The 24,162-nt window shown below is 36.9% G+C and overlaps 1 protein-coding gene and 1 long non-coding RNA gene across 3 annotated transcripts in view; one reads left to right on the top strand and one right to left on the bottom strand.

The window, feature by feature from the left end:
• Positions 1 to 656: 656 nt before the first annotated feature.
• LOC130853929 (uncharacterized) lies at positions 657 to 4,191 on the bottom strand. Its single transcript, XR_009053911.1, has 3 exons — positions 3,689 to 4,191; positions 3,230 to 3,353; positions 657 to 763 (listed from the first exon to the last, which is right to left on the bottom strand). It is a non-coding gene; the product is annotated as an uncharacterized LOC130853929 (long non-coding RNA).
• Positions 4,192 to 4,354: 163 nt separating this feature from the next.
• The window catches only part of ZC2HC1A (zinc finger C2HC-type containing 1A), a 53,742-nt gene continuing 33,934 nt past the window's right edge, over positions 4,355 to 24,162 (top strand). Inside the window, exons 1-4 of one of the 2 annotated variants that reach the window (XM_057737066.1) lie at positions 4,355 to 4,483; positions 16,946 to 17,019; positions 19,227 to 19,343; positions 23,936 to 24,077. In XM_057737066.1, coding sequence (XP_057593049.1) covers positions 4,468 to 4,483; positions 16,946 to 17,019; positions 19,227 to 19,343; positions 23,936 to 24,077 — 349 coding nt within the window. In that variant the 5' untranslated portion in view covers positions 4,355 to 4,467. The remainder of the gene's footprint in view (positions 4,484 to 16,945; positions 17,020 to 19,226; positions 19,344 to 23,935; positions 24,078 to 24,162) is intronic. The other variant, XM_057737065.1, reaches the window with a different exon arrangement.

The following is a 24,162-nucleotide window of genomic DNA, read 5'->3' as shown; positions in this document are numbered from 1 at the left end:
CTGGGCATTGGTTCCTATTTCAAGTTTTAGAGTTACCCCATAACATAAAAGACACTAAAAAAATGTTTTTGTTGTCCTCTCCAGTCTGAATCCAGATTATCTCCATTTTCTAAGGATTAGGTTTGGGTATACTAACAGAAAAACATGTAAACAAATACCCTCATAATTTAAAGATGAAGAGAAATTTAATAAAAACTCAAATGCACAATTCATAAAGAAAATATATTGATGGACTTGACAAAATTAAAGTTAAGGATTTCTCTTCAATGACAGGCTTCATAGACAAAGTTATCAGCTATTTGATAAACTAGAAAAAAGATTTTTAAACTAATCAAAATCAGCAAAAGGTTAATATTTAGAATATACAAGGACTTTACAAATCCATAACAAAAAGATGAGATCATAATATATAATTATGTATTATAATTATGTATTATAAATATTATGATTGTAATATATAAATATATAATTTTATATCCATAGAAAATATAGATAAAACTAGGCAATTCATTTAAAGGCAAATCTGAGTTAGCAAGTATATGTAGAGATTTCCAACTTTTGATTCTCACAGACTGGCAAAAATTTGAGCTACACTGGTACAGACATTGCAGAGAACGGTCTGGGCATACTTACTGGAAATGAATATGATCCAGTAATCTATTCCAGGGAGGCATCCCAGAGGAACTTGAGCCCAGGTTCATAAGGGGACAGTCACAAAGATGTTCATTGTAGCAGCAGGTTAGAGGCAGCTGGGTGACCATCACTGCAGGAATGAGAAAATAAACTGTGGTATATGTATATGGTAAAATACTTTTCAGCATTCGGAAGCAATAAACTAGTGTTATATACAGCAGCATAGGCGAATCTCTAAATGAATATTTATTTAAAACCAATTACTTTTATAAGCTGTACCAGAACATCTAAGACTGAATAATCCATTGAATATATTGTCCTCTATTGTTCTGTACTGTCTTGCCCAGGCTTCCTCTACTAGATAACTTCCTAGAGACCAAAGAGATTTCGTTGGACCTCCTTTTTGTGCCTAGAACAGTGTTGCATATGTAGGAGTGTATTAATAAGTATTTGAACTAATAGATTTTCAGCTGAGATTTGGAATTGTGGTAGGAAGAGACGGATATATGGGATCATAACTGAAGGTTTAAAAAAGTCATCCTTTTGAAGCTGGAAATTAGTTTTGAAAGTGGAGGAGAATAGAGGCTCCTTAAGGAGTTGGAATTCTTTTCGGAACTGGGGAGAAAGAGGTAGAATAATCACTATCACATTGAAGGCAATGAAGTTTGCTTTAGGATCCTCCAATCAATGAAGGCAATGAAGTTTGCTTTAAGATCCTCTCTTTTTCCTTTTCTTAGCGTTTTCTTGTTCAGGACTATCACTTTTTTGTTCCTGAACACTTAAAGAATTTTGTTTTACTTAGATCTACAAAATAAAACTAATAAGAGCTAACTCAGAATATGGTTCCTCAATCTAGAATACTGTTCAGCCCCTTCTCCCCTTTTTAAGGAAATATGTTTCTTTTGTTTTTGAAAACTATCATTTTTGTTATGACTGCCAAGTGTATAAATAAATTTTTATATATTAACTTGTGACGGGTCATTTCCCTGGAGGGGAAAATACCCTACACAGTGGGTTTATAAAATAAGTTGGTTTTTCGCTGAGATTCAGAATCTCATTTAACTGTGTTCTGAAAATGATTAGAATGAGGGCCAAACGATGTCTCTGAAAGGGAAATTGATCTTTGTGTGAGATCCAACAGGAGTTTGGAGCTTTGAAACAAGAAGATGGATGCAGCTTGCTCAGCTCTTTGGAAGGTGCAAGTGAGATGTGGATGGGCTCCAGGGAATGGTGATTGAAGGGAAAGTAATTCAAAGTCTAAAGAATCAGGGATATGATGTAATCAGACAAGGGTACAATATCTATTTCAGCTGCTTAGTTGTTTTGTAATCTGGATCAAGTCACTAAACATCTCTGAACCTTTGCTTTCTTTTCTGTATGATAGGGAGGTGGGAAGATCTCTAATTCATATTCCTCTATGAATGTCATCATTAGCTAAAAAGATCACTGGGGAGCTAAAAAAAATTATGAACAGATAAAAGCTTAGGTACATAGAGAAGAAACCGAGCTTCATTCATTTTAGTAACTGGATACTAAAGAAATGGGCCTGAAACATAGTAGGTACTCAACAAATACTTGTTGAATGAATGCATCAGAAAAATGGAATAGATCAAGAGGAAGAAAGGCAAGAAGAGAGCATCAAGACCAAAAAGGCTCTCAGGCCAGGCATGTAGGAGGCAGAAGAAGGAACTTTTGAAGGCGTATAAGAAATTGTCCTCTTCAGGAGCAGGAAAAGCTGAAGAAGCCAGAGTAGTTGGAGCATAAAAGTGTTGAGAGCCCATTACTGGTAGAGATTGGCAGACATGTCTTAGAGAATTAAGATTCACAGTAGTAATGCCTACACAAATACACTTTAGACAACAAATCTAAATATTTGGATTTACATTTAAGGTAATTAGAAAGCAATATGAGGAGGAAAGGAAGTGAGGAGTCCCATGAAATTGTCATAGGTAGAATCAGACAGACTAGAGTTTAAATCCAAGCTACCATTCACTAAGAGTATAAATATTAGCAAAAAAAAATTAATCTCTGAGACATCTAGAAATTGAAGACTTTGATTCTCAAAAATGAAAATTATAGTATCTACTTTGTAGAGTTGTTGTGAAGATTAAAGTGAATATATGAAAAGGACCTCAAACATGCCTAATATGATTTTTTTTCACTGTTACTGTTATCATTATTATTGTTTTTGCTGTTACTGCAGCATTTATGCCCAACAGGGTGTGTATCTGCCAACTCCATTTGTGGCTTGACTTCAGTTCAGGAACTTGCGATTTGTAAATCGTTTTTTTATTTTTGGGTTTTTTTCCAAGTGTGCTTTTTTTCCTTCTTAGTGCTCTTTTAAAGCACTCCCATGCCCCCACCATTCTAACTTTAGTTTTAGCAGCACTAAAGGGAAAGGACCTTTCCACACTCAGTTCGGTGTGGCTAACTGGCAGGTATGGCTGTGGGCTGGCCAATTAGGCCTAGGATCTCAGATCTCAGAGGAACAAAAGAGCCAGGGCAAAACCAGGGGGAGGGGAGGAGTTGAGACAGGCATGTCTCAGAATTCCATTTAAGAGATGGACTGCACCACATTCAAATATACTTAGATCACCTTCCAAAGAAGCGATGGTGTCGCGGTCAAGTCTTTGTTTACTTGCTTATAATGCCATCATTGGAGTGGAGAGCAGAACTCTTGCTTCATAAAGGCTCCTGGTTTGTAAGATACATACTTTTAACTGTAGACAAAGTTAGATATGATGTCAAAACTTTGCAGTTGAACAGATTAACAAGAAAATTAATACAAGATTTGTCGTGGGAATTACACTAATACTGATAACTTGCCAAGAGGTATACTCGAGTTACCCAACCATACGGCTTGGTTATCACTGCTAAATCAAATTTGCAAACACATTTAGTTCTGGGGAAATGTGTGAGACTGTTAAGCAGAGGTTTTAGCTAGTTGTGAAGTTATTTTCATTCCCAAGAGGTTTTGACAGAAACAGACCTCCTTCTATTAGGTATAGATTTGCTCCCCCTTAACCTCCGTGATCAAACATACTTTCGATGTTACCTTATCAGCTGGGAGGCCGGCCTTCTACTTCAGTTCAAGGATGATCAAGTCTGGGGCCCGGAGAGGCCAAGAGAAGCTGAAGAGGAAGGGAGGGCTGGGTTTCGCTTCTACTTTTTTGGCCCAAGCTTTCACGCTGAGGAAATTGCTTCCAAGGGCTGAGAGGAATCTCTAGTTCCACAATCCCAGTTAGAGTACGATTTCTGTAGGAAAAAGGTCCCTGAACTCATACATCCGTGTGTGAAGATAAAGTCTAGGGATTACACTCGGGGAAAATGGGACTCAATAGCGGGGAAAGGAGAGGGTGCATCTCAGGAACATGTAGGGCGTGGGTTCTGTTTGCGCGTTTGCTTCAAGTCCTCAGAGAGGGAGAGACGGGAATTCCGAACTGCACTGACTGAGGGACTGTCGACGGGAACCCTGAGGTGCTGAGATATTCTAAACAGCAGGGTAAAGCGTGAGGAAAACAAGGCTGGAGGCGAACAAAGGCGCCGTTGGGCGGCAGGATGAAATCCGTAATGGTCTAGGCGTACCCGGGAGGGCGCCAGCGAAAGCCCAGAGCCGCAAGGCAGCCGTGCAGCGGCGGCAGGCGAAGCGCCACCCCGAGGCCCCGCCCCCAGGAGCCCCGCCCCGCCCCGCCAGCGCCGGACCAATGGGAGCTCAGAATATTAGCGGGTGGGAGGCGCGGCGGGGTTGCTACAGCCGGAGCTGGGCGGCGGCGAAGGCGGCGGCGGCGGCGGGTGCTGCCTGAGGAGACTGGCGGAGCTCGAGGTGGTGCCGCAATGGAGGGACTGGAAGGTGAGGAAGTGGAAGGGATGCGGGCTGGGCGGCCGGAGGTCGGGTGGCGGGGAGGAGGGGCTGCCGTGGACCTCGGTATCGGGGAGGTGAGGGCAGGTCCGGAGCGATGGACCCCACCGCTGCTCCGGAGGCCTGGGTGGGTGGGCTGGCGGGTGCCCTGCAGCCCCCGACGCGGTCGAGCTAATGACCCTCAGGCTGCCCCTCCTCAGAAGGTCTTCACCTGCTGCTTCCCCACCCCGAGCCAGATCCTGCCTCTGGTAAACGGCTGCAAATCCCTTCCTACCGTTTTCTGTTCTTGCCTGACTCCCTGAGTATCCTATTGGTAATCACAGCCTCCGACCAGATTTTGTTTTCCTTGCAAAGTGGACTCTCCGTTAATGTCTACCGCCTCCCCACCGCCAGCCTTTGCTGGAGCCCTGGGGTGTGTCTCCAGCCTCGAGCTTCTGATACTTTCCTTGGCCACTTTCCTTGGTTTCCCTAGGTAACCGTTTTTCCATTTCTGCCGCATCTTCTATGGGAGGGATGCCAAGAGCATCTCCCAAGGAAGTGTCACTGGCCAGCTTTAGAGCCGGGACAATAGATTAGCAGGAGGATTTAAGGGTTTATTCACGAGGACTCTGTAAGGAAGAGCCAGCATTGATTTCTTATCTTTAGGCTTATCTTTGTGCTGTAACCACGAGTCCAGATTCTGCTTTGTTCCCAATTCTTTCACTTCTCTGTTCTCTTTACCCATTTTATCCTGTGTAATACAGCATTCGCTCAGAAACAACAAAGAGGGGAAAAAACCCCAGCTAGCATTAGCAGCAACAGTTTCAAAATTCCTTTTCAAATTGTGGTCAATCCTTCCGACGAAGGATAGCCTGCTGAATTGAGGGATCCTGTGGTCTTGATTCAGCCTTGATTTTTTTTTTTCCCCCTCTTAATTTACATAGATTCAGGTGGAATTAATAAACAGAGGCGTTGAGCCCTGTGTATTGTTGGATGCTAGAGAGTATATTATTTCAGGTTGTGTTATGAAAGGAAAAGTAGTAACTGAGTACTTTCTGCAGTGACCTAGGGTCAACCAAAAAGCAAATACAATAATGAGAATGATAGTATTTCACGCTTTTGCTCCTAGGTGAAGCTCTCGTAGTAAGCACCTTGAGGATGATAGATAATTAGGAATTCTGATTTTCCACTTGGCAGCAACTGCAGTGTATTATGACCAATGAAGTTCTTGTGCTTTGCTTTTTTAATTTTCGGCAGATCGTTCAAGTTTCCATGAAATAGGAATTGTAATGATAGTATTCCTTACTCACGATACTTTTGTTTAGAGAACTCCCGGAGACAGCTTCTTTTTTTTTTTAATAAATTTTCAAATGTGGTGGTATTACAGCATAGTGGTTAGGATCATGGGTCCTGGAATTCTCATGAAGTTATCATAATACACATAAAGTGTTTCAGAATAGTTGATCTGCATATTTCTATTCAGCATTTGTAATTGAGGCAAAGATCTTCATCTGATTTTCTTCTTTTATGTATGCTAAGCCTCTAAAACAGTATCTGAAGCAAAGTAGGTATTCAGTAAATATTTGTTGTTAGATAAATGACTTCATCAAGAGAGGCCCTGGGGACGCAGGAAAAAATAATTCAAACCCCTGCTCTCATTGAGCCTACGTTTTAGGGAATCTTATGTTTTAGCAGTGCTAAGACATTACTACTAAAATCTTACCAAAAATGCTTTTAAAATATAATGAAAATCTGTTATAATGCTCAATTATGTAGTTGGAGAAAAACATAAATTCTGGTGTAATGTGGTATGTTTATCATGTGCATGTTTTAGGGAGCCAGCTTGTGATGTTTCATGTTAAACAGTAATTGTTCTTTAGTCATTTGTTTTTAAACAAAGCAGGTTGCTACCATTAACTATGATGTGTTTAATTGTAATGAATTAGGTTAAAATATACGAAATTGTTTTCTCAGGGCAAAACCATTGAATATTGGTAATTTCAAGTGGTAATAAAATAAAATTTTTAATTTTAATAAAATAAAAGCTCTAAGAATCTTTTGCTGAAGTTAGTTCCTTTCTTTTTCTCCTCCTTTTTAAAAATTAGTCCTCATTAGGTCATACTTTATAAAGATGAACTTCGAGTCTTAAGGTTACTACCATTCATTAATTCATTCATCTGTGCCTTTGTTAATAAGCAGTGATGCATTGGTACAGTGGTAAGATAGTTTTCCCCATTGGAAATTAAAATCTAGCACTTTGAAGGTATCTAAGGAACATTATATTGACATATCCAGTAGAAAATCTTTAAGAGTTTGCTTAATATATATAATAGTAATTGAGCAAATATTGTACTGCTTGACATTAGACCCATGTTTATAGTTGAAGCCAGTTAGCGGACTAGTCTTAATTGTAAAACCAGAAAATATATGGACCCCTGAAAAATTGTATTGGAGATTATCATACTCTTTGTTTTTAAAACTACTTGCATATAGATTGCATATGGCTTACATTGTTTTTGCTCTTTCTGGGATTTTTATGCTTCCTGGATTGTCAGGAGTTGAGATGTTAGGCTGAACACTGTATTTCAAAACCAAATATAAATTATTGCTCATGATTTTGTATAATCTGTATCTGAGCACTTGTGCATTGTGTGTGTAATTGGAGTTAATTCCTTTTCACCTAAAGTTCGTGCCCTATAGGTGTATGAAGGCAATAGAAGTATTTCTAGACTTGGGAGAATTCAATCTTTCATAAGATTTTCATCCATAAAATGGAGAGATGACAAACCCTAAGCAGATTTTATCCATATATATTGTCATTCCTTTCATAAGATCTTGATAAGCGGTTATTAACAATTGTGACAGAGACATTCCTTTCATAAGATCTTGATAAGCGGTTATTAACAATTGTGACAGAGATCAGGCTGCCTGTTCCTTCTTTGGACTGCTAAAATTAGTAGATCTTATTGTACTGCCCTCTAAGACTTGATTAGAAGTCTGATTACTCTTTTCTAGTATAGCTCTTTTCTTAATTAATTTATTATTGGCTGTGTTGGGTCTTTGTTGCTGCACACAGGCTTTCTCTAGATGTGGAGAGCGGGGGCTACTCTTTGTTGTGGTGTGCAGCTTCTCATTCCCATGGCTTCCGTTGCAGAGCACAGGCGCTAGGCGCACAGGCTTCAGTAGTTGCGGCACATGGGCTCAGTAGTTGTGGTTCACAGGCTCTAGAGTGCAGGCTCAGTAGTTGTGGCACACAAGCTTAGTTGCTCCGAGGCATGTGAGATCTTCCTGAACCAGGGCTCAAACCCGTGTCCCCTGCATTGGCAGGCGGATTCTTAACCACTGCGCCACCAGGGAAGCCCTCTAGCTCTTGATGTACTTGAAGACAGTCATGCTGTCCCATTAGGGCTTTTTGTTTTGTTTTTCCCTAATCCAAGCAGTGTTTTAACTGAATAATTCTTCATCTTTATTAATTTATCTAGATGATTATTATTTTTTGTACTGAATCTAATGCTAGGTTGGACAGGTCTGTGTTTGGATCCTTGCTTTGTTTTTTTTAGCTCTGTGATTTGGTTAATCTGAACTTCAGTGTCCTCAGCTATAAAAAATGGAGCTAATAAATACCATTCTACCTGAACTATATTAAGTATTAAATGATGTAACATATATAAAGCGTTTGGCAACTGCCTAGTACATAGGAGGCCCCCTCCAGTACTTGTTTATTGGGTGGATAAAATCACAGGAAGTGTGTTAGGACCTTAAGAGTGGTTCAGTATAAGTAAATCGTAGCAGGCTTGGAAGGGATTGTGGGGCAATCTCACTAGATAATTATGGGAGCAGGATAGACTGGAGAAGGGAGAGACTGGAAATACATATATATGATAAGAATTTGAACTAAGGCAAAAGTAGCAGGAGTTAAAAAGGGGGTATAGATTTGAGAGACATTTCTGAGATGGAAAGATGAGATAGAACTGCTGGATGTGAGAGGGGAAAGGAATCAAAGATAAAGAAGTTTTCTAGCTTGGACTTAGAGGTAACATTAAGATCTTTAACCAAGAGAAGGACAAGTTTGGAAGATGAGGTAATGATTTGGCTTTAGAAATGTGTTTGTACGGTACTTAGGGCATATTTGGTGGAAAAGTTTTATAGCTACTTGTAAATATCTGTCTGGAGTTGTTAGTTTAGTAGTCATCAGCATATAAGTGACAGCAAATGGATGTGTTTGCCCAGGAAAGCTGTATTTAACAAAATGAAGAAAAAAACTTGGAGGGGGGCAGGGAACTGATGCTTCAGGGTTGAGTAGGGAAGGAAATTAGAATGGGAAATAGTCTTTAAAAAGGTTTCAAGTTGTCAAGAAAGGGAAGTGGGGGAGAACAAATATTTATTGAGTAGTGAATATGCTAGGAAAAACACCTGGTATTCCTAGAGATCTAAGTACTAACCAAGGCAAACCCTGCTTGGTTGTGAAATCTGAAAAACCTGGGCTTAGGAGAGAGAAATATCTTTGAAGCCAAGAGAGGTTGGACTTTAAAGGTGGAAGGGACTGTTCAGCAGTGCCTCATGATGTAGAAAGGTCCAGTAAGTTGAGGATTCAAAAGTGGGCTTTCAATCTGACAATTGATAGATTAAGGGCGATCTGTTGTCTCTGTTTCTTAAGGTCTTTAATGCCTCCTTGTTAAAAAAGCTTTCTCTGATCTTACCCACTTCTCAAACACACACATAGAAAAATATGTAAAATGTCAGGTGGTGAAAAAAAGTGATTTTTTTCCCCCAAAGAGTAGAAACTCCATAAGATCAGGAGCTTTGTTTTTTTCATCACTGTTTGCCTAACTCCTAGAACAGTTCCTGTCTCATGCTAAGTGCTCAATAAATACTTGAGACAACAAATGTGTCTGTTTTAATATAGTATTTAGTCCTGATAAAGCTTGCCTGCAGTGTAGATAGGGGGAGAATGAGAGGAGCTAGTCAGTAAATGTAAGGCAGTGTTTCCAAAAATATGATACTCGGGACATGGGTCCTAAATACCTTTTAGGGGCAGAAAGGATTTCTTTTGGGGAAATAACAGCATAGTAAATCTTTCTCTCGCTCTTTTTTTTTTTTTCAAGAGTGAGGAAGTCCTGTTCTAAGAAAACCAGTTTGTTTAATCTAGCATTTTCCAAACATTTGACCATGAGCAAAGGATTTGAGGGTGATTAATGGAAGTAGTGGAAGTGACTAGTCAGGTTCAGCCTGGATAGGAAGGGAAGTGCAGCCAGGAATGGGTGATCAAGAAAATGCAAGTCAGTCTGAGATTAAGAAAGTGATTTAGAGGTAGATGGTAGAAGCCTGTGGTTAGAGAGGGAGCTTGTGTATTTTGAGTCCAGAGGTGGATCTTTCTAAGTTGCTTTAGCAGTGGTTGTTTTTGCTGAACTGGAGTGCAGGTCACTAAAGAGGAGTGGAGGGTGAATATTGTGTGTTGAGTAGATTAAGCATGAATGTTGAAATCTAGGATGAGCTGAAAAAGGAATATCTTGTGAGATATTAGAGATTGTTGACCTGAAGTAATTAGGTTTTAAAAAAGGATTGTAGGAAGAAAATAGGAGAACAGATGCCGTGTACTTCAAAAGAGAGGTTTGCTGAGTTTTAAAGGTTGGTTTCATATATGCAGTGACCAGTGGTGAAGTAATAGACGAGAAACACAGAGCTCAGAATTGTTCTTGATTTCCAAGATTTTTCTTTTGGAAATGTTCTCTACTATTTCTTAAATGTATACATTTCAGAATGTCATAACTATTTTAGGCAATGTATAATGGTATTATATAAAGATACCATTTTAAGCCTTATTGTGCACATTTTGAAATTGCTCAATACAGTAACTCCTAACAGAATCAACAGTGTATACAGGATACATTTTGTAAGGAGAGGCTGGCTTCTTTAAAGTTTTAGAATATTAAGTACTTATTCACTTGGTTCTATCCATCAATTTGAGTGCTTCTTTCAGCAGTGAATATCATCTCTCTCTACTGTATTTTTATAAGCCGCACAGTTCTCTAGCTCCTGCTACTCAGTAGAGAGTAGTGGAGTTTGCCTGCATGCCCTGGAGAGTAGTAGTTGTTATTTCATTGGTTGTGAAGCATTTATATATATAACACCTCAATTGATCCTCTTAAATTTTAAGCTAAATTGAGTGGATGTTACCTTCATTTGACAGATGTTAGACTTGAGGCTACCTATATGATTAGTCATACCTTTTCTTGTAGTTCATATAGTGAAAACTTTTCCAACAAGGAGAGAGACATCATGTTCTTTGCTATAGGTCCTCGCAGGTCCTCGGTTCTGTACGTAGACAAGTGGAAGTGATTTCCTCAACATCCTGCATACTATCTGAAACATCCATTCTACCATCTACAGTTGGTCAGTTGGTTTAATCATTCTTATATATGACCAATTTTTTTTTTTTAAACATAACACCAGTAAGGGAGGTGTCTTACCATCCATTTACTTTTCTTATCAATGTGGTCTTAAGGTAGATTTTTATTAAATAAATATGCTATAGGGCTTCCCTGGTAGAGCAGTGGTTAAGAATCTGCCTGCCAGTGCAGGGGACATGGGTTCGATTCCTGGTCTGGGAAGATCCCACATGCCGCAGAGCAACTAAAACTGTGTGCCACAACTACTGAGCCTGTGCTCGAGATCCCACAAGCCACAACTGTTGAGCCCATTTGCCACAACTAATGAAGCCCCCGTGCCTAGAGCCTGTGCTCCACAACAAGAGAAGCCACCGCAGTAAGAAGCCTGCGCACTGCAATGAAGAGTCGCCCCTGCTCTCTGCAACTACAGAAAGCCCGCGCATAGCAACGAAGACTCTTTAAAAAATTTTTTTAAATATTAAAAAAATATGCTATATTTGTTACGGTATATTAGAGACAGAAGGGGGCCACATAGGTCATTTAATCTAACTTCCTTATTTTATACAAGAGGAATGTGAACTTTAGAGAGGTTAAATATCTTGCCCAGCAATCATAGTTCTAAGTGACAGAACCAGGACTTGAACTTAGATAATATGAGACAGATTCCAGTGCCTTTTGTACTACACTCTCATGTCTTTTAATGAATGCCATTAGAACAAAATATGATTTTGTGACTCTGAAGCCTAAGCCGCTTATCATGACCTGATGGTAGAAGTTCTTTTCAGGAGATGTTGATGTCAACACACATGGCATATTTTGTGGACTTATAGGGCTATACTCTATAAGAGGAAACTGTAAATTTATTTATTTACTTTGAATAAAGTAATAACTTAAATTTTTTTCTGTTTTGAGATAATTGTTTTTAAATGTTTTCTCTTTAATGCAGTTTTCTTTTTTATGCCTTTCAGTGATAATAATTTTCTTTTTCTTTAAAGACAGTTTGAACATGTTTGATGACTTGTAGGAGTTAATCCCAGGAGTTGAATTATATTTTATGGTGGTATTCTAGTTGCTGTTATATTGTTTTAAGCTTTTGTATTAAAAAAAAAGATAATGATTTGGCTCTTAGGTATAGTGAAGAAGTAAATAATGGAGACTGTTGGCTTTATGAAGCAGTGATCGTGTAACTCCACCTTGTGTCACTATTACTTGGTACACGCTTGGCAAGTAGTAGGTACTCAAGTAGGCACTCACATTATTTCCATATGTTGAACTGATTTTTCTCAATAGTTAATTTTTGTAAGATTTTGCTTTGTTATCTATTTAACAAGGAAATACTGAAATATACTTTTAAGCAAGTAACATGGTACTTTTTAACATTTTATATTGATGAATTGTTAAATTATTGTTTGGAATTTAAAGGAAGACATGAAAATAGACAAGCCTAATAGATTATGCAGTATGTGGTATCACTTTGACAGTCATTGTGAAGACATTCAAATCTTCATATACCTAATGGATTCCATCCAGCAACTACCTCAGCTTTCTGGATGATTCATGGAATTAAGTGAGCCAGATAAATGAAGTTGCTTTGATCTTAAATAACCTAGACTGGTATTGGAAAGGACAAATCAAGCAAATCTTAGCTTTGCTTTTGTAGTGTTCACAGCTTAACTGCTACCATACAGGCATTGGCTTCCATCTGAAATGACAAATAGTCACTATCTACCACTGAAATAGGGCAGTGGAGTATTTGGAGAATGAGAGAACAAAACAGTTCTTCTGTTATTGTTTGATTGTGTTCCCAGCAATGTCTATTTTGATTCTCCTAATAAGTTTTCTGTGGACTCACTGAATGCCTTGGAACAACACATTATATGGAGTCCGTAACTGTATTCTTTTCATGAGTTTGTTACTTCTAAAAGAAAATGGTTTTCTATTTGCCTTTCATGTGATAAAAGAATTTTTAACAATCAGTAAAATATTCAGCAGAAAATATGATAAAGATATGACATTTTTGTCATTTTTATGAAAATTTACACGTATGGAAATAATTAAATTAAGATGTAATATTTGGCTAGATAATAAAATGACAAATTGACCTAGTTATGTAGGACCCCAAAGAATGTAGTTTTGTGTGTGTGTGTGTGTATGTGTGTGTGAGAGAGAGAGACAAAATTTGTTATATGCAAGTATATGATAGATTCATTAACTTTTGTAAAAGTTGCAGCTACTTCTTCCTTTTTTAATGACTTGTGCCCATAAGGTCATATTATCTCAATTTGCTGGTCCAAGGAATCTTAACATACTATTATATGTATAAAATAATGAACAACATAATGCCTAGAAACTCGGTAATCTTTTCCTTGAAGCATAATACTTCCTGTTGTCAGGGAGGATGGCGTTCGTTTTATCCTAGACTCCCTAATCGTATTAGGAAGCCACCTCACTGATCTCCAATGTTATTTCTGACTTTTTTTTTTAGTTTAAAAAAGTGTCGTATTGTGGGAAAATAGACATAACATCAAATTTACCATTTTAACCATTTTTAAGTGTACAATTCAATGGTGTTAACTACATTCACATTGTTGTGCAACCATCATCACTGTCCACCCTTAGAATATTTTCATCATCCCAGATTGTAGCACGTTTTTATCTTATTTTTTCCTTCCAGTTTTGTGTATATATAATTGATGTAGAGCACTGTGTAAGATGCACAGCATAATGATTTGACTTACATCCATTATCTTATACAGGTACAAAATAAAAGTAAAAAAAATTTTTTTCCTTGTAATGAGAAACTCCCAGGATCCAGTCTCTTAACTTTCATATGCAACATAGAACAGTGTTAATTATCTTTATCATATTGTACATTTACATACCTAGTACTTATTTATCTTATAAATGGAAATTTGTACCTTTTGATGACCTTCATCCAGTTTCCCATCTTCCCTCACCCTTCGCGGCGCCCCCCGCCCCCGGCAACCACACATCTTATCTCTTTTTCCCTTATTTGGGAAGTATATTTGACTACAAAACTGGTTTAGTTCCTGGTGCACAATATAGTGATTCGATGCTTCTGTGCATTTCAAAATGATCATGGTGATAAGTCTGGTTATTATCTCTCACCATACAAAGATATTTATTACATTATTATTGACTGTATTTCCCACACTGTACATTTTATACCTGTAACTCATTTATTTTGTAACTGGAAGTTTGTATATCTTTATCTCCCTCACCTATTTTCTTCCTCCCCTCCACACCTCTCCCATGGCTTGTTCTCTGTGCCTACAACTATGTTTCTGTTTTGTTATGTAAGTGAAATTAAACAGTATTTATCTTTCTCTGCCTTATTTCACTTAGCATAATACCCTCTAGGTCCATCCATTTTGTCACAGATGACAAGATTTCATTTTTTATGGCTGAGTAGTATTCATGTGTGTGTGTGTCGTATCACATCATCTTCTTTATCCATTCCTCTCTGGATGAGCACTGATTCATTTTTTGGATATTATATATTTCTAGGAATCCATCCATATCTTCTAAGTTACCCATTTTATTTGTGTATAATTGTTCATGATAATGTTTTATGATCCTTTGTATTTCCATGATGTTAAGTGTAATTTCTCCACTTCCATTCCAATTTTTTTTAATTTGAGCCTTTTTTTTTTCTTGATGAATCTAGCTGAATCAATTTTGTTTATCTTTTCAAAGAATCAGCTCTTATTTTAATTCATATTTTCTATTAATTTTAGTCTCTATTTCTCTTATTTCTGCTGTATTCTTTATGATTTCTTCTACTGACTTTGAGTTTTGTTTGTTCTTATTTCTCTCGTTCCTTTAGGTGTAAGGGTAGGTTGTTTATTTGAGATTTTTCCTGTTTCCTGAGGTAGGTTTGTACTGCTGTAAACTTCCCTCTTAGAACTGCTTTTGCTGCTACATATAAAGTTTGGAACTCCCAATATGCAAATGTTAGTACGTTTAAATTCCTTTTTTTTTTTTTCTGTTCAGCTTGAGTGATTTCTACTGCTCTGTCTTCTAGCTTGCTGATCCATTCCTTCATACCATCTACTGTTCATTCCTTCTAGTATGTTTTTTATTGCACTTATTGTAGTCTTCAGCTCTGTTTCATTCTTCTTTATATTTTCTGACTCTTTGTTAAACTTCTGTGTTTGTCCATTCTTCTCTCAAGTTCTTTAAGCATTTTTATGACCATTACTTTGAACTCTTTATCAGGTAAGTTCCTTAGCTCCACTTCACTTAGTTCTTCTGGTGTTTTATCTTATTCCTCTGTTTGGAACATATTCCTCTGTCACCTCATTTTGCCTAACTTGCTGTTTTTATTTCTGTGTAATTGGTAGGTTGGTTACATTTCTTGATCTTGTTGTAGTGCTCTTTCGTAAGAAAGGTCCTCTGCATCCCAGCAGCTCACTTCCCTTTGGTCACCAGAGCTTTATGGTCACCAGAGCTTTATGTTCCAGGAGTACCTCCTCTGTGGGCTTCATGGGCCCTTCTGTTGTGGTGGGCTGATTACTGTTGGTGGTCTAGTAGACATGGATGGCCCCTGGTCTGACTGGTTGCCAGGCTCTGCCTTTGTGGATGCTGACAGCCGTTGGTAAGTAGGGCCAGGTCATGAGGTGGCTGATTGTGAAGCCCTAAGGGTCCCAAGGCTAGTGCTGGTCCACTGGTGGGTAGAGCTGGATCTTGTTGTGGCTGGCTGAAAGTTTCTCACAGATGGTGTCTGCCCACTGATTGGCAGCATTGGGGCCAAGGGAGTCCAGTGGCTAGTGCCTGCCCATTGATGGGTGAGGCCAGGTCCCGGAGTTAGTGGCAGCCCTCTGGTGAGTGGAGCTGGGTCTGGGTTCTCTCTGGTACAAGGCTGGGTCCCTGGGTGGCTGGGGGAATCAAAGTGCCCTATGGTCACTGCCAGTCTGTTATTGGGTGAAGGTGTGTCCCCACAGTTAGCTGCTTGGCCTGTGGGTCCCTAGGACTCTTACTGACTGACTGGTGGGCAGGACTGGCTCCTGTCACTAAACCGGAGGAAGGGCTCCATAATGTTTCTTGCCAGCACTAGTGTTCCTCATGATAGAATGAGCTCCAAAAAGTGGCTGACATCAGTGTCTATGACTCCAGGGTGAGTCCAACTTGCCGCCTTCTCTCCGGGAGGCTCTCCAAGATCAGCATGTGTGTCTGACCCAGGCCAGTTTAAAATTACTGCTTCTGCCCTGTGTCTTGGAACATGTAAATTTTGTATGCATCCTCTAATAATGGAGTCTCTGTTTCCCATAGCCCTCTGGGTCTCCCAAAAATAAGTCCCCTGGCCTTCAAAGCCAAACATACTTGGGTCTCATAATCCCATTGCAGGACACCCCTGGGTTGGGGAATCCAATGTGAGGCTTAGACCCCTTGCCCCTTGGGGAGAACTTCTGCAATTGTGATTATCCTCATGTTTGCATGTAGCCTACCTGGGGGTGTGGGTCTTGACTGTACCACATCTCCACCTCGCCTACTTGTCTCATCATCTGTCCTTCTTTATGTCTTCATTTGTGGAAGATCTTTTCTGCTGGTCTTCAGGTTGTCCGCATCATGATAGTTGCTCTGTAAATAGTTATAATTTTGTTGTGCCCATGGAAGGAGGTGAGCTCAGGGTTTTCCTACTCATCTTCTCCACTTCATGGTAGCCACCAATATTATTTTTTAATGTTTTGCAGATAAATAATACATATAAACCTTCAGATAAATTTGGTTTTTGAACTGTAGTAATTTATAATAGGGACAGCCTATAAATTAAGAGACTATGACAGATAGATTTGGTTAAAGTAGAAGAAAACCAGACATTTACAACAGTATCAATTTGGTTCTTCTTAAATTATGAATTCGGTATTTGGCATTTGCCTTTTTGACCACTGATAACTTTGTCTTGTGCTCATTTTAATTGATGATATTGCTTATTTCAAAATGACATAAGATATTTTTCACAAGAAATGACAACTTGCATATGAAACGAAGTAAAGACATTAAAATTTGAAAGTTTCACAATTTGAGCCATTGAATATATTGACTACATTCTTTTCTGTTTTAGAAAATGGAAGTGTCCAAGTTGGAGAATTGCTACCTTGCAAGATTTGTGGAAGAACATTCTTTCCATTGGCATTAGTGAGTGCCTTTTTCCTTTCGAGTTTGATAGATCTTTAATCTTTAGTCTTCAGGACAATGAAAAGAACCTCTGGAATAATTTAAAGAGACACTGGCTAGCGTTTTTTGCTCAAGAGTATCAGTTCCATCTGTGTCATTCTTCCAGAGTGCTCTATTTTCTTCAGAGTTTGGTCTTCAGAACTCCTCTGTTAAAGTATTAAAGTGTTCCTCCCTTTGTGAGACTATTAACAAAAACAAAACAAAAAACTCTTAGAGATACTCTTAGAAATAATGTATTTAAATAAGCAGAAGGATATGTCTGGGATTTGCTTTAAACTTCAGGAAAAAAATCTGGGGCTGGGATAGATGAAACAAGATTGCTAAAATATTGGTAATTGTTGAGGCAGGGAATGAGTAAATGGAGCTAATTACACTATTCTGTCAATTCTTATGCATGTTTGAAATATTCCAAAGAAAAAATATTTTAATTAAAAGTGCACCTCAAATATGTTATACATTCTTTAGATGCTTGGTTTATACAAATAGAAGTACATTTAACTGATTTTAATGTAAAATATTTAACTAGTAGAGAATAAGAACAAAAAGTCTATATACCTTATATATTTTAACTTCAAAGATAAATATGTATTTATGACTATTTTGATGTAGAATAAAGATTTTTCTTTGAGTATGGGTCTGCTGACTAGTGTCTTGCCACATTTTATTTTGTATCCTCTCACTGTTTCTAGTTTTTCTTTAAAGCAGTGAGGAATTAATGATCCAAAAAATCCACCCAACTACAGACTCCTCTTAAATATTAACAGCTTTTTCCTTAATCTTTTCTTGGCCTCACATAATTCAGTAACTTTTTTTATTTTTACTGATTCGCTATTTTTCAAACCATTTTCAAAGCATTAAGCTGAGTTTTCACAGGGAAAAAGTTTCTTTTTTTCCCTCATTTATCTCTTTAGTTAATATTTAATTAAATTATATAATCACAGTAACAACTACAGTTGTATATTACATCAGTTTTTGGAACAGGCACTACATACTTTTGACATATACGACTCAATATGAGAGCAGACATCTCTAGAAAGTCACCTGTTAGCCACGCCTTTTTTTAATATTTAAGAGATTTTATTCTAATAGTTATAACTGTTAGAATAAAATCTAATAGTTATAACTACTGTGTTTGTCGGAATGAAATCTGACAAGTACGTAGAACAGTTGAATACTACATACTTGAGACTCCATAACATCGAATCAACCAGTTCTGTTTCCTCTTTTCCTAAAGTTTAACGGTTCCAACTTGTTCATTGTTTATCAAAATACAAAAGAAAAAATGCAATTTAGTATACTCTATGTTATTAGTCATCATGTTTTATTTAGGAGAAAGAGAATTATTATTTATCCAGTAGGTTAATTTGAGGTCAGCTGAGAGAGCTTCCATTGTAATGTCTTTAAAATTAATACATAAATGATTGAATGAAAGAGTTGGCAACCATATTAAAAAAAAAGCCCCCCAAAAAACTGTAGGCGTGGAATACTAGATAGTACAAGAAAAATTCTTGATGAAAAAAAAAAGAAGGTAGAAAATTTGAGTTCCAGAAAGGGGAAAGAGATGATTGTGGAGGAAGGACACAAACCTGGCTCTAGAGCACAGGCTCAATAGTTGTGGCGCACGGGCTTATTTGCTTCACGGCATGTTCTATCTTCAGGGATCAAACCATGTCCCCTGAACTGGCAGGAGAGTTCTTAACCACTGCGCCACCTAGGAAGTTCCCTTTTATGTTAACTTGAGTAATAAAAACTATTATTATTATGTTAGCTTTTGTAATCCTAATGCTAAAGTGTTTTCCATTTACATTGCTTTTTCTAGTATCTATTTTCAGGTATTTAGTAATAAAGATAACTTTTTTCCCACTTGAATAGCTTTGTCTCCCTTGCGTTAGTTTCCTTAACAGTGTGAAAACCAGGAGAATATTAAATAACTTTTAATAAAAATTTTGGGAGAGTATTTATCTATACTTTCTTGTTGTGAGAAAGAACTTGTAGCATGTGTTATATATATTTTTTCACACTTTTAGTTAAGCAAACTGTGTCTTACTTATGTGTTAGTATTATTTATTTCATCTTCAAGTTTTTAAACTGGTCTCAAATGACAATTTAAAGTTTTATAGTCTTCTGCAGAAAAGAAAGTGATATGTTGTATTTTTTTATCTTAACAGAAAAAACATGGACCTATTTGCCAGAAAACTGCCAGTAAAAAAAGGAAGACTTTTGATTCAAGCAGACAAAGAGCTGAAGGAACTGATATTCCAACAGTGAAACCTCTTAAACCTAGGGTAATTCTATGACCTTATGAACAGTATGAACCTTGCTGCTGTGTATAATAAAAAAAATTATAATTATCTGTTATACTAAGATTGAAGAGTAAGCAGAATTCTCTGTCATGTTCTCAGTTTAGAAGTGATCAGTGTTTATTTTGAATCTCAGCAAAAGGGAGACCAAAGTACTGTCCAACTATTACAGCGAGGTTTTTGTAGCATTGGAGAACCAATTGTTTAGCTGTAGGCTGGAAATAATTGAAAAGTCCTCACACGTTCATTGTGAGTCATTAATTACTTCAGCTACAATTTAAATTTTTGTCTCAATATGTTTACGATTACCAGCAGTGTAATAATCCCTGTGGTATACAAAAGGAAAGCTATTAGTTATAATCATCTTGGCATAATAAATATTATCTTGATTGATTGATTTGTCAGCATTTATGATCTTATTATACTTTTCTGGAAAAGTTTTATCCATTGCTCAGTTGTTCACATATTGTCATCGTCAGCTTATTTTTTTCTTTGTAACTAAAGCTATGAATCTCCTAGCTAATTTCTCCTTAATACCACCCATCATGATGTGTTATTTGCCAAGAATAAATCACATAAATGCTTTGTCCGACATAGTTTTAAAGAGTCATTTCAGTGTAATGTCAAAATTTGAGTACCTCATTTCAATAGGTTTTTGAAACAAACTGCTTTCAGCAGTAATAACTTTTCCCAGTGTTATAGGAAAACATTTCCCTATGGGGCAATTAATCTTATTAATAAAATCCTTTGATAATAGAAAAATCAGTTCATCTTTGTTTTTCAGTTTATGAATATTTAAGGGAAGGATGGAGAAGCTTGGATAAGGTACATAAATTATTATTTAAAGTTTTTCTTGATAATGTGCCAGATATATGATTGTATTAGCTTTAATTAGCTTAGCTTAGATAAACTAATTAAATCTTTGGAGGCAGTATAACATAGTGGGTTTGAAAAGCTGGCTCAAAAGTCAGACTGCCTGGATTTAATCCTGGCTCTGCTACTTCGCTGTTTTGGGTAAGTTACTTAATCTGTACTTCTGTTTATTTATAAAATGGAGATAGTAGTGGTAGTATCTAGTGGAATTATTAGGGGAATTGCATTAAATTTATCCATGGTGATCTCTCAGTAAATGTTATTTATCTTATTTCTTTAAGGAGGAGATTTGTATACTTGAAAAATTAATCTCTAGGAAAAAGCAAAGCAAAAGTCATTATCTTACAATAAGAAGTTCTATTTTCTTGCTCCTTAAAGTGTGGGCCATAGAGCAGTTATATTAGCACAATTTGGAAACTTGTTAGAAATGCAGACTCTCAGGTCCCACCCAGACATACTGAATTAGAATCTTCATTTTAATAAAATCTTTGGATGAGTCATATATATACAGTTGGAGAAGGAGGGTATTAGAAAAAAATCATAGTGTAGTTCTCAGTTTCTTTACTTGTATCAAGGAACTCCTATAAAATCACAAGCAGAGTGGAGCAAAGGAAATACAAGCTCCATTTTTGGAGAAAGGCATAATCCAGGGACTACAAAATGTATGTCAGAGCTGCCCAAAGCAGCTGAGATCCAGGAGAAGCTACCCATAGAGAAAGGGCAGGAAGTTGCTGGGGAGCCCGTGGCCCAAGGTCTGGGAACCTGTCACCTTAAAGGTGAGGGGTCTTCTCATCCCTAAAGGTGACTCCTTAAAGGTGAGGGGTCTTATCTGGAAGAATATATATCCCTTGTTTATCATAGCCAAGGCAGGAACTGGGGTGTGCTGCAGAAACTTGGAATGAGCCGAAACTAGAATGAGCCTGGCTGAAACTGGACGAGAGCCAGGAGGGAGGAAGTGGGAGAAGAGGCACAGAGAGTTGAAGAGGTTTGAAAGAAAATACCCTTTCTGAAGGTGAGGGGCCCACTTTAAAGGTCTATGTCCTATTTTTGAAGTGTAAGAACTGAGGGAAGTATGGATGGCAGCAGCAGGCCTCCTGGACACATATTGTTTTAGAGAATCAGAAGAGGAATGTCTGTGTAATCACACCCACAGGCCTTATTTGTATCTGTATCTGGTGCAAAAGAGAAGAGAGCTGTTTTGCGTAGACTATAAAGCTGCCCTGTGCCTCTCCTTTTCCCCAAAACCTCTTGTAAGTAGCTGTACAAGGAAAACCTAAGTCACTCAATGATGGGTAATAAAAAGACATTAGGTAAGCATAATATAATAATATATATGTAATAATACTTTGAGAAGAAAAGGTGGATAAGAGCAGCAAAAATTAGTAATACTGTGAAGATGAATGTTGTGATCATAAATCTCACTATAAAGTAAGAAACTTTAAAGAATCAGTCATCTCAATCTGCTTATATTTAGTTAAGATTTTTACGTCTATATTCATGAGAAAAGTGGGCCTGTGATTTTTCTTTTCATCAGTTTTGTTGCCCTCATAGGACTAGTTGGAAGGTTGTTCTCTTGTTTTCTATTTTTCGAAAGAGTTTTTAAAAGATTGATGCTGTTTCTTCCTTAAATGTTCGCAAGTATTCAACAGTGAAGGCATCTGAGCCAGGAGTTTTCTTTGTGGGTCTTTTAATAATAGATTCATTTTTTAAAATAAATATAAGACTTTTAGTTTTTCTGTTTCTTCTGGTATCTGTTTTGTTGTCTTTGTCAAGGATATTGTCCATTTCATCCCAAATGTCACATATATTAGCATAAAGGTTTTTTTTTTTTAATATATCTTCTTTCTCATGTTTGTAAGAACTATTTTCCATTCCTTGGTAATTTTTTTTTCTCAATTTTTCTTGATTACTCTTGCCTTATTAGTGTTTTTAAAGAACCATCTTTTGACTTTGTTGGCTCAACATAATATTCTTGATTTAAAAACAAAGATATGATGGAAATAGTTGAATATTTCAATAATATGACAAAATAAATCTCTTTGTAGCACACAAGCCAGCATTATGTTTAATGGAAAAACAGTTAGAGGTATTTCCATTAAAGTCAGGAACAAGATTAAACTCCAACCGATACAGTAAAGTGCTAGTCAATAGAGTTAAATGATAACAAGAAATTATATGCATAGGAATTGGAAAAAGGGGGGTAAAACTGTCATTGTTAGGAGATGATATACCTGAAAAACCCAAGAAGATCAATTGAAACTACAAACAATAAATCAGTGAAGTAATGAGATATAATGCTAATATACAGAAATTACCAGGTTTCATATTTCAACAAACAACTCCTTGAAATATAAAAATGATTTAAAAACTCTTACAAAAGAATAACACAAAATATAAAATATTTAGGAATAAACCTTATAATAATAAAAGTGCATGACTTCCACAAAGGCTACTTTAAAAAAACTACTGAAAGATACAAGTGAACACTTCTTCAAATGGAAATATGTCTCATTCTTAGATAGGTAGACTCAGCAAAATAGAGTCCTTAAGTTCCTCAAGTTGTTTGTGAATGTAATGTTTAATTTTTCTAATTAAAATGTAGTTTTAAAAAAATAGACAAGCTGAATCTAAAATTCATATGGAAAAATACGCAAATGAGAATAACCAGAAAAGATTGAAAGAAAGTAGGGTTATCTTAGTGGATATTAAAATATTATTATAAAATCTCAATATTGAAACATGGGCATTGACACACATATAGTCAGAACAGTAGAACAGAGAGTTCAGAAATAGACCCAAATGCCAAAGAGAATATGGTAAAGGTGTCATCTCAGTTCAGTGGAGAGAAAAGTTAATAAAGGATGGTGAGATAGCTGCATAGCCATGTTAAAAAAACAGAAAATAAAGTTAAATCCATATGTTATAAGTCAGGATAAATTCCAAATGAATAAACGATTTAAAAATCTTAAAAATGAAACCATGAAAGTTCTGTGTAGAAACACGGAAAAAATTTATTTTACATTGGTGTGAGGTTCGGCCTTGCTAACTGACTGCAAATCTGGAGACTATAAGAGAAAAAGAGTGAGTTAAACTACATTTAAAAAATTCTGCATGTAGGAAGACCCTTAAACAAGGTTAAAGGAGTTGTACTATGAGGGATGGGTGGGACTAGTCTCCTAATAAGAATTACTAGAAATTGTTAAAAAAAAAAAAAAAAAAGGCCAATAACCCAACAGGTAAGTTGACCAGGCTTATAAACAGTTCACAGAAAAGGCAATACAAATGATTCTTAATGGTATGAAAAGATGTTCACTCTCACTCATAGGAGAAAAGCCAGTTAAAACCACAGAGAGAACTATTTTTGACATCTCTAATCAGTTAAAAAACCAAAAGTTTGGTATCATACTATGTTGGAGAATGGGAAAATAGGGAAATACACTTTTAGTGGTGGCTTAAAAGCTTGTAACATCTACAGGAGGCAATTTAGCAGTGTCTGTCACAATTACAATTGTATTTTAAAAATTGCATGTAATACAGTTGCCTAAAGTTTCTTCCTAAAATTATAAATTTGGGAAGGAGATCATTTAAGGACTCCTGATAAGAGAACGTTTAAAATAATAGAGCATTTTCTTGAGTTTTATTTTAATTTATTAAAAACTGTTTTGAAACTCTTGTTTGTTTGTTTTTTTTTAATTTGTTCACAGCCTGAACCACCAAAGAAGCCATCTAATTGGAGAAGAAAGCATGAAGAGTTCATTGCCACCATACGAGCAGCTAAAGGTCTTGGTCAGGCACTTAAAGAGGGTGGCAAACTTCCTCCCCCTCCTCCACCTTCTTATGATCCTGGTATATGTCATGTTGTTGACAGAAATTGTTCATGTGGGGAGAAAATATTGATAATATTGATAGAATTCTTGTATATTTTAAGATT

Source organism: Hippopotamus amphibius, chromosome 5 (genome assembly GCF_030028045.1).
Source record: "Hippopotamus amphibius kiboko isolate mHipAmp2 chromosome 5, mHipAmp2.hap2, whole genome shotgun sequence".
NCBI lineage: Eukaryota > Metazoa > Chordata > Mammalia > Artiodactyla > Hippopotamidae > Hippopotamus > Hippopotamus amphibius.
Note: the sequence above shows the minus strand (reverse complement) of the source record. Positions and strands in the feature narration are given on the sequence as shown.